Below are 14,027 nucleotides of genomic sequence, written 5' to 3' on the forward strand. Positions count from 1 at the left end.
AAAGGAAGTATTTTTTCACACAATGCACAGTCAACCTGTGGAACTCTTTGCCAGAGGATGTTCTGAAGGCCAAGACTACAACAGGGTTAAAAAAGCACTAGATAAATTCATGGTGGATAGGCTATGCTGTGAAGTATCCCTAGCCTCTGTTTTCCAGAAGCTGGGAATGGGCAGCAGGGGATGGATCACTTAGAATCATAGAATATCAGGTTTGGAAGGGACCTCCTGAGGTCCTCTAGTCCAACCTCCTGCTCAAAGCAGGACTAATCCCCAACTAAATCATCCCAGCCAGGGCTTTGTCAAGCCTGACCTTAAAAACCTCTAAGGAAGGAGATTCCACCACCTCCCTAGGTAACCCGTTCCAGTACTTCACCACCCTCCGAGTGAAAAAGTTTTTCCTAATATCCAACCTAGACCACCCCCACTGCAACTCTAGACCATTGCTCCTTGTTCTGTCATCTGCTACCACTGAAAACAGTCTAGATCCATCCTCTTTGGAACCCCCTTTCAGGTAGCTGAAAGCAGCTATCCAATCCCCCCTCATTCTTCTCTTCTGCAGACTAAATAATCCCAGTTCCTTCAGCCTCTCCTCATAAATCATGTCTTCCAGCCCCCTAATCATTTTTGTTGCCCTCCGCTGGACTCTTTCCAATTTATCCACATCCTTCTTCTAGTGTGGGGCCCAAAACTGGACACAGTACTCCAGATGAGGCCTCACCAATGTCAAATAGAGGGGAACGATCACGTCCCTCGATCTGCTGGCAATGCTCCTACTTATACAGCTCAAAATGCCATTAGCCTTCTTGGCAACAAGGGCACACTGTTGACTCATATCCAGCTTCTCGTCCATTGTAACCCCTAGGTCCTTTTCTGCAGAACTGCTGCCTAGCCACTCGGTCCCTAGTCTGTAGCGATGCATGGGATTCTTCCGTCCTAAGTGCAGGACTCTGCACTTGTCCTTGTTGAACCTTGTTGTATTCTGCTGCTCTCCTTTCTTCCTTTTGTCAGGATCCAGGATCCTGAACTCAACCATCTCATGGTCACTGCCTCCCAGGTTCCCATCCACTTTAGCTTCCCCTACTAATTCTTCCCGGTTTGTGAGCGGCAGGTCAAGAAGAGCTCTGCCCCTCGTTGGTTCCTCCAGCCCTTGCCCCAGGAAATAGTTGGGTTCCCATGTTCTGCTCCCCTTGGCTCCCACTTGATGATTATCTCTTCTGTTCATTCCCTCTGAAGCACCTGACACTGGCCACTGTCAGAAGAAAGGGCTAGATGGACCATTGGTCTGACCCAGTATGGCCGTTCTTAATGTTTTTGTGTTCTTAGCTGCGCCTTAGTCTTGCCTCACATGTGCGTTTCTATTTCTTCTACTTGTCAATTTGGCTGATGCTAATCTGAAGTTCCAGTCTCTTTAGTTATTAATTTTTTCAATATTGCTCCCCCAGAAAGACAGTAGGTACTATGTGCAGCTGAGATAAATGCCAAGTGGCTGAGATGAATCAGGGGACAATTAGAGCCATACTTTGAGCCCCAGGTCTGTGCAGAAAAGTGACTTTGTAAACAGCTTCTTTTGGTGAGAACTTTTTCTCAGGTACTTCTTCATCAAATAATCTCAGATATGGCCCACTAACCATGCCCCGCATCCCCATGAGGAGCAGCAAATGTCAAGATAATCTGAGTAAGCATGTGCATTTTAGAGTGATTTGAATGGTCTGAACCATAACAATAGAGCTGGTGCATGACTCAGCTTCCCCTCTGACTTTGCTTTTTTACCCACTGGGTGTGAAGGAGTTAATTTCTTCTCTGGGAGAGGGAAAGTAATCGCTGATGGAGTAATGGAAGTCTATGCAGTTTGGCATAGATACACTTTCAAGAACTGTGCCCTGGAGAGACAATGGGAGACCCAAGGACTGGACATTGACTCATAATGCCTGGGAGCCAAGGGTGTTCCCAGAACTTGGGAACCCAGCGGGACTGCAATTTGGCACAAAGGGATTAGTTGTGAACAGATGGATCTTTAAGGTTGATATTGTCCAGGGCAGAGAGACTGAGACAGGGAGAGATGAAATGGAGGAGGCTTTGGGAAAGCTGGGCAGATGATTCTGATAAAATTAGCTTTGTGTTAAGTTTTGCTTTACCAGACTAACCTAAGAATCATCAGATATATTCCAGCTATGTCTGGGTTCTAGCACACTAAAGGCTGGGGCATATCACACCTAGTCAATCCAGGACAGAGCCTTCTCTTTGAATCCCTCCACTTACTGCCCCTTCTCTAGCACATCAAACAAGTTGCTTATCTTCACTCCTAGAGCCTGTCCCAGCCTTTCCCCTCCTGACATGTCATCTCTTGTTCTGTGTTGAGATGCCGACTCCCACCTCCACAGCCTCCATCACCCACTTGTTACCTTTTCAAACAATTCCCTTCGTGCCTTCTCCCATGTTGCTCCTTGTGCTTTGAGTGGAGCTGCCCATGCACATCCCACAAACTACCTCAGTTTCCTCCTTCCCAACCCTCCTTAATACTCTCCTTCTCTGTGATGCCTACAATGACATTACAACATCTAGTCCCCTAGTGACTAACGTTGTCCTATTTGTTTCCTTGTGTTCACCATCTGTCTGTCTCCATCTGTCTCTGGTCCTGTTCTTGGCTAGTCAGCTCTTTTGGGGCCGGGACTGTCCTTTTGTTCTCTCTTTGTAGAATGTTTAGCACAATTGGATCCTAGTCCATGGGGATGCCATGGAGTAGGTGGTGTAGGGAGTTTGGGGCCATAGGCCACTCTTCTTCCCTTCCTACTTGTTTTCCTTTAAGCCCCCTATTAAACTAAACCAACTTATTCCCATGGTAAATATCCCAATATCCAGGTCATCATGCAGTATTCATCAATATTCCCCAGCTCCAATGCCGTCACAGCGGGTTGGAGGATTTGAACCAAGGGGCACCTGCAGTGTGTGTGGGCAATGGCAGATAAGGAAAGGAAGGTTTTGGGGGTTGGAGCTAGGGGGATCCTAGCCTATTAACACAGAATCCCTGCCCACGCCCTTTTGATTTAGAGCCTGCATTCCATTCTTATTACAGTCCAGTTTCACTTTATTTTACATATCTTTTTCAAATGTTATTTTCACTTTCTCCTCTCTCTGCTACTTAGTGCCTCCCCCCCACAACACACACATCTCTTCCCTACACCCTGTGATGCAGCCACCGTTCCTGACATCTTCTGTTCCTCACAGCAGCAGGACGACCTGTCCCTGGCACAAATGTGCACTTTCTTGATGATGTCATTGGTTGGTAGTGCAACTTCTGGGGACTCATCTGCAGTATCCACAATCAGTCTTCCCTGTAGGCTTCTTGGATCTTTGAATCAGTCCCTCCTGAAGTCACATGGCCTGATCCATCGTTTTCACATTCTCCTTTTCCAGAGGAAGTAGAATCTGTTGTTTCTGAGATATTGAAACTAATTCTGTAGACCTGACCACACTCTGGGAGATATTCATACTCTGTTCTGCTACACCTGACTTGCTAGATTCCCTGCTTCCTTAGAATGCGCTTTCCTGACATATAATACTAAGGCTAAGATGCTGTCACGGTTATTTTTAATAAGAGTCATGGGCAAGTCCCAGGCAATAAACAGAAATTCACACAAGCCCGTGACCTGTCCCTGACTTTTACTAAAAATAACTGTGACAAAATGGGGAGTGAGGAGGGTTCAGCACCCACCATTTCTGGGGGTCCGTTTCCCATGGCTCTCCCCCCCCCCCACGGCCACCAGTGGTGGCTCAGAGCGCCGGGGTCCCCCTTGCCACCCATGGTGGCTGGTAAGCTGCGGGATCTGCCCACGGTGGCTGGGAAGCTGTGGGGTTCCCCTAGCCACCACTCGTGGCTGGGAACTGCAGGTGTCCCTCCGCCAGCTGACAGCTCCTGCCCCAGGGCTGAAGCAGAAAATGTTATGGAGGTCTCTGAAATTCACGGATTCCGTGACCGCGGTGACAAAATCTTAGCCTTAATAATACCCCTGACATACTGCATTCTGGGACATGCCTGCTCCTTGCTGTTCCTTACTGTGCTGAACCCCACAAACCCATGCTCACCAGTTCTAGCTTCTTGTGACTTTTATTGTCTCTGGTTCTCTCTCCACCAGTAAGAAGCATTTCTAGGGGGATTTCCTCTCTTTCTGGAGTCTGCACTGTCAGGGACAGGGAGTTACCTTACCTGGGTTTTAGGAGCCCCTTTGATGTTGACTGTCTGGCTGTGTATGTTCCCAGCAGAGATGGGGTTAGTTAAGTCCCTCAGAAGCAGGGAGTCTAGCTCATCTGGGGAGCTGGCTCTGGTTTTTTACTGCCTTAAAATGAGCTGGGTTTAAAATAATACAATATTTCTTTGTGACGAATGTCCCATGAATTCATCTGATCTCACTTGTTTTCTTCCCCTGAGCAGAGTTTCCAGTTTCCAAACCTGATGTGATCTCCCAGCTGGAACAAGGGGATGAGCCGTGGGTCCCAGACCTCCAGGGCTCAGATGAACAAGAGATCCTGAGAGATGCCTTCACAGGTGAAGAATCATTAAACCTACTTAAAACTGTCAGTGCCTGAAGGAAAGAGCTGGGATTCCCTACAAGGACCTTGTAAATGCTCTCCGTCCAGGATTGTCCCCAGCGGGTGCAATATCCTCTGGGCAGAGATCTCTCATGGCTTCCTACCTATCCTGGCTGACACCTGGCAGTAGCTCCTTCCCTGACCTCCCTTCATCCTGAGTGTTTGGATAGGATGTGGAAACAGAATTGATCCCCTTCTCTTTCCCTTATGGGGAAGAGTTTGGGGGAATCACTTCCTGATTTTTTCCCCTATTTCTCTAGTACTTATTTTGGTTTCCTCTCCTCTTTCCCATTCCTACGTCTGAGGTTTTTCTCTCTCTATCCCAGCAGGTGGTGGGATGGTGAGTGAGAATGAGGAACAGAATCCTCAGCAGAAGGAAGCTGAGCATGTGGACCTGCACGGGGTATTGTTGCAAAGATCCAAACGGAATGTGTCCAGGAGTCATGAGCAGCAAAAAAGTTGTGAGAGTCAGCACAGGCCAGAGAGGCAGCAGGGAAACCCACCAGAAGAGAAAGTGGCTAAACCCATTAATAGTCAGGGAACTCATGAGGACCTCAAGGGGACCACAGGCCAGCACAGAATCCTCACAGGAGAGAGAAAAAACACATGCGCTGAGTGTGGGAAAAACTTCCATAGATGTGCAGACCTTATTAATCATAAGAGAATCCACACAGGAGAGAGACCCTATGAATGTAGTCAGTGTGGGAAAACATTTACTCAAAGTTCAGCCCTTTCTAGGCATCAGAGAATCCATACAGGGGACAGACTCTATGAATGCTGTGAATGTGGGAAAAACTTCTCTGACAGATCAACCCTTATTCAGCATCAGAGAATCCACACAGGGGAGAGACCATATAAATGCAGTGAATGTGGGAAAAGCTTCACTGACAGGTCAGGCCATATTTATCATCAGCGAATCCACACGGGGGAGAGACCCTATAAATGCTGTGAGTGTGGGAAAACCTTCATTCAGCGCACAACCCTTGTTACACACCAGCGACTTCACACAGGAGAGAGACCCTATGCATGCCATGAGTGTGGGAAAAGCTTCACCTCCAGCTCAACCCTTGTTACACATCAAAGAATCCATACTGGGGAGAGACCCTATGAATGTTGTGAGTGCGGAAAAAGCTTCACTCAGAGCTCAGCCCTTATTACACATCAGAGAATCCACAGTGGAGAGAGACCGTATGAATGCAGTGAGTGCGGGAAAAGCTTCACTCAGAGCTCAGCCCTTATTACACATCAGAGAATCCACAGCGGAGAGAGACCCTATGAATGTTATGAGTGTGGGAAATGCTTCACTCGGAGCTCTGTCCTTCTTTATCATCAGAGAATCCACAAGGGAGAGGAACATCATAAAAACCTTGTCTAGAACCGACAAAAGATTTTTTTATCTTTAATATATTTGCTCATTCCCACATAGTGAACTTTAAAGCTATTTGCACCATTTCCTTCACTGTGGTATTTCAGCTCCCCCAGGTGAGTTGTCTGTTTTTGCCTTCTGCAGCTCTACCTTTTTGGGGTGAATCCCATGGTCCTTTCTGTCAACTCCATAGTCTCCTATGCATTATGGGAATTTGTGACCCTCCTACAAGGAATGTTCATCACCTCCAGGTCAGGGAGATATACAGGTGAGGTCATCTAGCTATATCAAAGTAAAATCTACTTGGTTTCATCTCCACTAGGATTTTCCATGGAGTTGGCTAGCTTGAGTTCGCTATCATGATGTAAAAACCTAACTAGTCTTGCAGTAAGGACATAACCCACGTACAGTCTCCAGGTTATCTTCATGTCCTGACCTAACGTCCTTTTTCTAGTCTAAGCAAGGATCAAATTTATACTCTTCTTTCCACTGCAAAATGATTGTTCGAGCCTCCGAGTTCACCCTTGGGCACAGATTGTCTCATTCCTAGTTGTCCACACATTTCCCTGGGGTGTGCTGAACAAGAATTGTTTTGGTACCCTTTTTCTCATATAAAATAGATTTAAATATAACAAAGAGCAAGAGTGGTGGGGGAGGAAGGGAAGTGTCATTTCAGGCTCTTAGCAGAGCCTGAAAAAGATGGAGGGATTCCATGCTTCCCCATCACTCCAGCATTCTTACCTTCTGTCTGAACTATGTAGCGTTTATGTTCTTCAGATTTTAGCCCTCCACTCCCAAAGTGTCATGTGATGCAGTGTCTTCAGCTTTCATAGTTTCACAAACTTTAACGCCAGAAGAGACCATCATGATGACAAATTGGAGGATTGGGCCAAAAGAAATCTGATGAGGTTCAATAAGGATAAGTGCAGGGTCCTGCACTTAGGATGGAAGAATCCAATGCACCGCTACAGACTAGGGACCGAATGGCTAGGCAGCAGTTCTGCGGAAAAGGACCTAGGGGTGACAGTGGACGAGAAGCTGGATATGAGTCAACAGTGTGCCCTTGTTGCCAAGAAGGCCAATGGCATTTTGGGATGTATAAGTAGAGGCATAGCGAGCAGATCGAGGGATGTGATCGTTCCCCTCTATTCGACACTGGTGAGGCCTCATCTGGAGTACTGTGTCCAGTTTTGGGCCCCACACTACAAGAAGGATGTGGATAAATTGGAGAGAGTCCAGCGAAGGGCAACAAAAATGATTAGGGGTCTAGAGCACATGACTTATGAAGAGAGGCTGAGGGAGCTGGGATTGTTTAGTCTGCAGAAGAGAAGAATGAGGGGGGATTTGATAGCTGCTTTCAACTACCTGAAAGGGGGTTCCAAAGAGGATGGCTCTAGACTGTTCTCAATGGTAGCAGATGACAGAACGAGGAGTAATGGTCTCAAGTTGCAATGGGGGAGGTTTAGATTGGATATTAGGAAAAACTTTTTCACTAAGAGGGTGGTGAAACACTGGAATGCGTTACCTAGGGAGGTGGTAGAATCTCCTTCCTTAGAGGTTTTTAAGGTCAGGCTTGACAAAGCCCTGGCTGGGATGATTTAACTGGGAATTGGTCCTGCTTCGAGCAGGGGGTTGGACTAGATGACCTTCTGGGGTCCCTTCCAACCCTGATATTCTATGATTCTATGATTCTATGATCATCTTGTCTGACCTCCTGCATGTTGAAGGCCAGACAAACCCACCCACCCTCTCCTGTAATAGGCCCATAACTGCTGGAAAGTTAGTTAATCTACCTCCCTGAGAGGTGGTAACCCTCCCGCTGACATAGCACTGTCTACACAGGGGATGAAGGGTGTTAGTATGTTGCTCAGGGGTGTGGATTTACACCCCAATCAATGTAGTTATACCAATGCAGCGCTGTAGTGTAGACCAGATCTAAGTCTCCATTTGTAAGGTAGGTTCTCCAGCCTCCAATCATCCTAGTAGTCCTTTGTGGTTGGGAATTGTCCTTTGATTTCTTTGATCCTAAATCAGACTCATTAGAGGTAGAGATGAAAGTGTCACCAACCTGGAAGGGGAATCTGAATGGATTCCAAACACAGTGAGATCAGTCAGCATTGAAATCCCAGTTTCCATCTATGGGCAAAGCCACTCCTGAGGTTTTTCCCGCCGAGTTAGGATTGTTCGCAGGAGGAAATTCGGGCTGTTTTCCCTATTACAATGATGTTAAACCTTTAGTAAATAACATGACTAATAATAGAGGAACACAGGATCGGATCAGGGGAAAACAGGATGGGGAGAATCTCTTGTCCTGATTCTGAGTCATCAGATGTAGCCTGCTCTGGAATTTCACTTTGTATGAAATTTAAATTGTTGTATACCTCCTTGGGATGCGGGTTTTTCTTTCTTTCTGAAGTCTGTTTGGTCACATAACTGGATATTAATTTTGTTTGACAGAATGGAGCTCAGATTTATTTTGGGGGACTTTGAGATAAATGATGATTTGCTAAAATAGGCAGGGATGGTGTCCTTAGCCTCTGTTTGCCACAAGCTGGGAATGGGAGACAGGGAATGGATCGCTTGATGTTTACCTGTTCTGTTCACTCCCTCTGGGGCACCTGGCATTGGCCACTGTCGGAAGACAGGATACTGGGCTAGATGGACCTTTGCTCTGACCCAGTATGGCTGTACTTATATTCTTATGTTCTTATTTTACTTTTTACTTTTTCCCTACCCCTCCATGACGATATAGGGAAAGTTCCAGTCACCTGGAGACCATCCTCCAAGCTACTGGACATGCTAACAAAGAAACCATAGCATTTTTAAATCTCCACTCTGAAATGGTGAACAACATCAGACTATGCAAAGGATGCAACTATCTGAAGTAACTGCATGTGATCACAGTAATATTCAATAGTTTAGGTCAGTATAGCCTCAGGTGATTTGGAGTGAGAATTCCACAGTAAGTGACTTGAAACTAGCCAAAATACCCATGTATTTGATCCCCGAAACAGCTGTGACCCAGGCCTTACAGGAGATTACTTATGAAGATATCTCCTGCATAATCAAATAACATGGGAGATATTATCCCTAACTATGCAGATACAGAGGAAATAAAAGTGGTGGGTTTTTTGAACTCACCCTTTGTAGGTGCTGTAAATGTGTATAAAAGTAAATTAGTTTTGAATGCGAGATAGTTGCAGAAAAGTATCTATTTTTTAATAGAAATCCCACCTCTCCTAGTTTACAGAGACTCTGATCTAATTTAGACATGTGCCACCAGTTGAAAGAAATACATTTGTCATGTTTGGAGATGCCATCCTCACTAACACTGATGAAATATTGCATGGTTTGGTGAAGAATTCTACTCCAGAGAAGTATAAATTTACCCCAAACAAGGCCAAGGATTTGACAAGAACTCAGGTAGATATAGCAGGTACCCGATGGTCAGATTTCACCCCCAAAAAGGAAGCTATGATGAACTATGATCCAGGTATAATTGCTTTTAGAACACCCTTCACTACTTCAGTGTCACTGATTACAGTTCCAAAGGATGCCATGGATAAATTTGGAACTATTGCCCTTTACCATTTGGCTCCAAAGAGTCATAAGCTAAAGAGAAAAACTGTTGATACCTTCAGAGAACACTCCTTTCCTGTAGATCCCCATCTCTTTTCCTGGTTGGGAAGCAAGGATTTTTGTGCTGTGCCAGTGATTGTATCCACCGAGGGAATGACTTTGTCAGCTTCCAAGTTCAGCGTGCAGCATACACAAATGTTGTGTTCTGTTTCTATGGTTTGGTCTTTTGATCTTGTTTCTTACGCATTTGCATCACTTCTCCACCATCTCCTGCTACTCTGAAAGATTAAAAAGTGTGAAAATAGAGTACAGGTGTTTTTCCTTATGATGCAAACCTGCCCACCTAGTGTGAGACATCTTCCACCAACCCTTACGGCAGGTGATCGCCGGGTAAATGAACTCACACAAGTTAGAGGCTCCAATGTTGGGGTGAACCACAGCTTTACTCAAGGGTTCACTGGATGGAAATGGGGGGTGAAAAGAAAAGTAAGACCTGTAATAGGGTTTTGCAATCTTTGAATATGTTGTGTTGGCCATGAAAATTAAATTAAACATGCAGTTAATTATTAGAGTAAGAGACTAATTATGTGATCATTCAAATTATACTGGAAATTCTGAGGGTTTTTTTTGAAATATAAGAAATGGTGGCTAATCCTGAAAAGCTTATTTGATGTAATTTACCCTCTTTGGACTAAAGAGTTGTGAATTATAATGTCAGTCTAAAGATTGGGGTGGTGGAATATATGAGAGATGTATATGAGAATAAAGACCTGGTATAGACTTCAGTTATTTCTATTTCAAATGAAATTTATTTTGATAAACTTTAAAGTATATTTCTGTTGAGAGGAAAACTACTTAAGGAGATAAGTTTTACTTTAACCTTTTACTCATTGAGATTGTGAGGGTCACTGAATTCCCCACTTCCCTTGTTTGCAGAGGAAAGATATGACATCTCTCATGATATATCCACATTTATTTTTAAGCTTGGTGATCGATGCATGATGCAATGAGTAGCTTTGCTGTTAAAAAAACCTTCCAAATAGCTATTTTTATGGGTGCTGAGACTCTTTGAACCCTGTGGCCAGTCTATGGAAACCTTTTCAAACTCGTCCTGATTATCTTTCATTTTTGATATCTTTGGATTTTGCACATCCACGCTGAATGTGGTTTGCCACAATACATATCTTGAGAAAAAGGCTGGATTAAAGAAAACTTTTCCAAACTGATGCTAGCCCAAGATCTGCTTCATTCCAACCAGATTGTCCACATTGTTGGTATCTGAGGCATACTTCACACCTAATTTGCCCCGAGATCTTGGGGAGGCACCGTAAAGCGGGATAAGCTAGAATCATCAACTGCAAAGATCAAGATAAAGGTTGAAGTCCTTCAACTTTCAGGTCAACAAGATATCTGAGAAAGATTGATCCCCTCTGGGGAGGGAAATCATGACATCAATGACAAGCTGTGCCAACATCGATTAGTTTCCCTGTACCTGGGAAAGTCTCCTCCTACACATGAGTCGACAGAGTAAGAGAGCTGGAGCCCTCCAACTCTGCTGTTTTAGTAATTCCTTTATTTTTTTTTCATTCATTTGTATAATCTGGGGTATGCCCCCCGCCTTTCTATCATGTTAGGGTGTGACTGGGTGGTTCAATTAATACATCTGTGTTAATCACCTGTAAAATCCACGCTGGGAAGATGCCAGAAGGAATAGTTCCCCACATCTTTTGAGTGGCAGTTGTTACATTTCTACCGACGACAGCCTTGATAAAGGCTGTATCTGTGTTGGAGTGGGAAGGAGAAGGATTTAGTCACACAACAGGGAAATCTGAGGCGGAAGCTTTAATTGGCTTTGAGGTTGTAGCCTAAACGTGAACAATCATTTGATTTCAGTATTGAAATATTCACTGGTTTCAGTGTGGCTTGAGCTACGAAGGTGAAGTTCTCTGACTGGGGTTTATGACTAAATGGACAGCCTTCTCACTGGATTACTCTTCTAAAACAGATGAGTTGTTTATCTGTTGTATTAATCTGAGGATTAAATTAAATTGATGACTTGATTCCAAAGCAATATCATTGTTCACTCCTTGAATTACTGGTTCAACTTGAACTTGATAACTGTGTGTTCAACCCATAATAAGTTGAGTTATGTTTATCATAGTTTAGCCTTTGTGATGTATGTTCTTGATTTTCTTTGTTTGTTATAATAAAATGTCTCGAAGGGATGTTGAGTCATGTTTCTGTCAATAAGCAACATAGGCTGGAACTGTAGAGAACCTGGGTGGAGAAAAGGTGGCCCACCTCGGAGCTGAATCAGCAACCTGTCAATTAACCTTTGGTTTCCCACAGAAGAGCAGCTGAGGGGGGCATTGATCTCTGCTCCAGTTGCTCCTCAGGGGATTCGAAGCATTGCAAGGGAAAATGAACTCCCCCACCTAGGCTTGTGGGAGCAGGGAATTGAGGTCAATGTGGCTGAGTGAGGAGGTGTCAGTAAGGTGGGGGTATTTCTGTGTAGGAGCAGAGAGACTTGCTCTGCTTCTCACTATCATGGGAAGGCCCACCCTGCGCCCCCATCTGGCTTGCTCTGGGGTTGTGCCTGGTCAGGACTGGATGAGGTTGGGGGGTCTGGTTCTCAGGGTTGGAAATGGATGTGGCGCTGGCAAGGTAAATGTATGTGTGTTAAAGGGGCCAATTGGGGCATTGCCATGAGTCTGTCCATCCGTATCCATCTGTCTTTCCGTGGATGATCTCCTCAGATTCCTTCACAGTGGGGAAGAGCTAGTGCCCAGATCTATGGAGAACCCATTTTCAAAGCACCAGTTTGAAAAACCCAGGAAGATCCAGACGGTGCCCAGCCCCTCTGCTCCCCTCTCCTTCTACAGCTCAGATGGGCTCAGAACCCTCCCCAACCTGACATCACAAAAGGACTGTGGGTTCTCCAGGCAACCAGGTAAATAGATAATGAAACCCCGTCCCTAGGGGACTAGCTTCGGGGGGGCCTGGCTTGAGTCTGCCAGCCCCTTTGAGAGAGGAGTCACCTCCCCAAGTCCTGCTGATTCTGCTCTTCTTTTGGGGTTTCCTGACCTTCGGGACCACTCCATGCTGGGGGTTTGCCAGGTACCAAACAGCCTAATCTGAGGCTAGCAGAGAGAAAGGCAGAGAGATTATTTCAGAGGAGAAGCTGGGTCAGAAGCGGTCATCCTCATTGCATGAGCAGCACCAACCCACAGCGCTGCTGGATCTTCTTAGGAGATAAAGCCCCTCTTCTCATAACCCGACACGCCCACAGAAAAGGGAACGGACATTTTTATGTGTCATTTCCTACATTTTTTTTTTAAGAAGACGAATTGAACAAAGAGAAATTCAAGTCCTGGAGAGCTGTATTAACCCCCCTTGTGTTGTCAGCAGGCCTGGACCTCTATGCCCACCCTGCAGACCTCTGCCACTTGAGTTCTCCAAGGGGCTGGTAGTAGTAGGCTGTTAACCTGTAGGCGGCCCAGCCACTAGTCAGAGATGTGACCCACATTTGGCCAGGGAGCTGCACAGCTATTTGCTGACGAATGTAGAGACTGCACGATCCATCTCCCACTTTGCCCCATCACACCTCAGAGTTCCCTTCCTTGCACACACCCCCCAACTCCCTGCACCCCTCAGCAGATCATGTCTCTTGGGCCTCTCTGTTCCTCATCCCTTTGAATTGGGATCAGGCTGTTTCCTCCTCTGTGTCCACCTTGCCTGGCACCAGCAGTGGGACCAAGGAGAGTATCAGTGACAGAGACCCCCTGCTCTTAGTGCTAATGGGTTGATGCCATAGCTAATGCCAGCTGCCAGGAGGAGGGACTGGAGGGAAAGTCCTGCTCAGCCCCTGCAGCCCTGAGATTGAAGCATGCTCCATCACTCTCCCGCACCAAGAGCCCTGCTCTGGGGCTGCCCCTCCACATGCCATTTGAAATGATCCGATTAGCGCTAAACAGAAATGCAGGGAAAGCCCTCAATAAACCAGCCTGCCCCCAAACAGCCCTTGTCCCTGAGCCAGCATGGCCTGGCACTTGCTGGAAGAACTCTCCTCCCGCTCTCTGAGCCACAAGCCCCCTAGCAGAGATTGATGGGCTCCCAAGGTGGGGGAGGGAATCTGCTTTCCATGTGGCTGTGAGGCCAGAGGACGCTCAGGGAAAAGCAGGGCTCTGGGGGCCACTGTCGTATACCCAGAACACTGGAGCGTCTGGTACTTCTGGGGATGGCGGGATCCCTTCCCTGCCAGCATGACCTCACACATGGTCTGTATGATGTCACACTGCTGCAGCCATTTTTAAGAGCACGCAGCACAGGGGCGTCATTTTGGAGAGTGCCCCTGCCAGCGTGACCTTGTGTGTGAGGGCGCTCTTCAAATGTTGTCCAGTGATGTCCACCAGCCAAGCAGTGGTTGAGGGACAAACTCTAGAAATGCGGGACTGTCGGGCTTAACACCCGCTGAGTGGTCTGGCTCCATGTAACC

At 46.2% G+C, this 14,027-nt stretch overlaps 1 protein-coding gene across 1 annotated transcript in view; it reads left to right on the forward strand.

Moving 5' to 3' along the window:
- Positions 1-14,027, forward strand: part of LOC141978918 (uncharacterized) — a 59,470-nt gene that overhangs the window by 16,867 nt on the left and 28,576 nt on the right. The window contains exons 7-8 of the mRNA XM_074941302.1: positions 4,430-4,543; positions 4,914-5,956. Of these exons, the coding sequence (XP_074797403.1) occupies positions 4,430-4,543; positions 4,914-5,956 (1,157 nt within the window). The remainder of the gene's footprint in view (positions 1-4,429; positions 4,544-4,913; positions 5,957-14,027) is intronic.

This window comes from Natator depressus, chromosome 28 (genome assembly GCF_965152275.1).
Source record: "Natator depressus isolate rNatDep1 chromosome 28, rNatDep2.hap1, whole genome shotgun sequence".
NCBI lineage: Eukaryota > Metazoa > Chordata > Testudines > Cheloniidae > Natator > Natator depressus.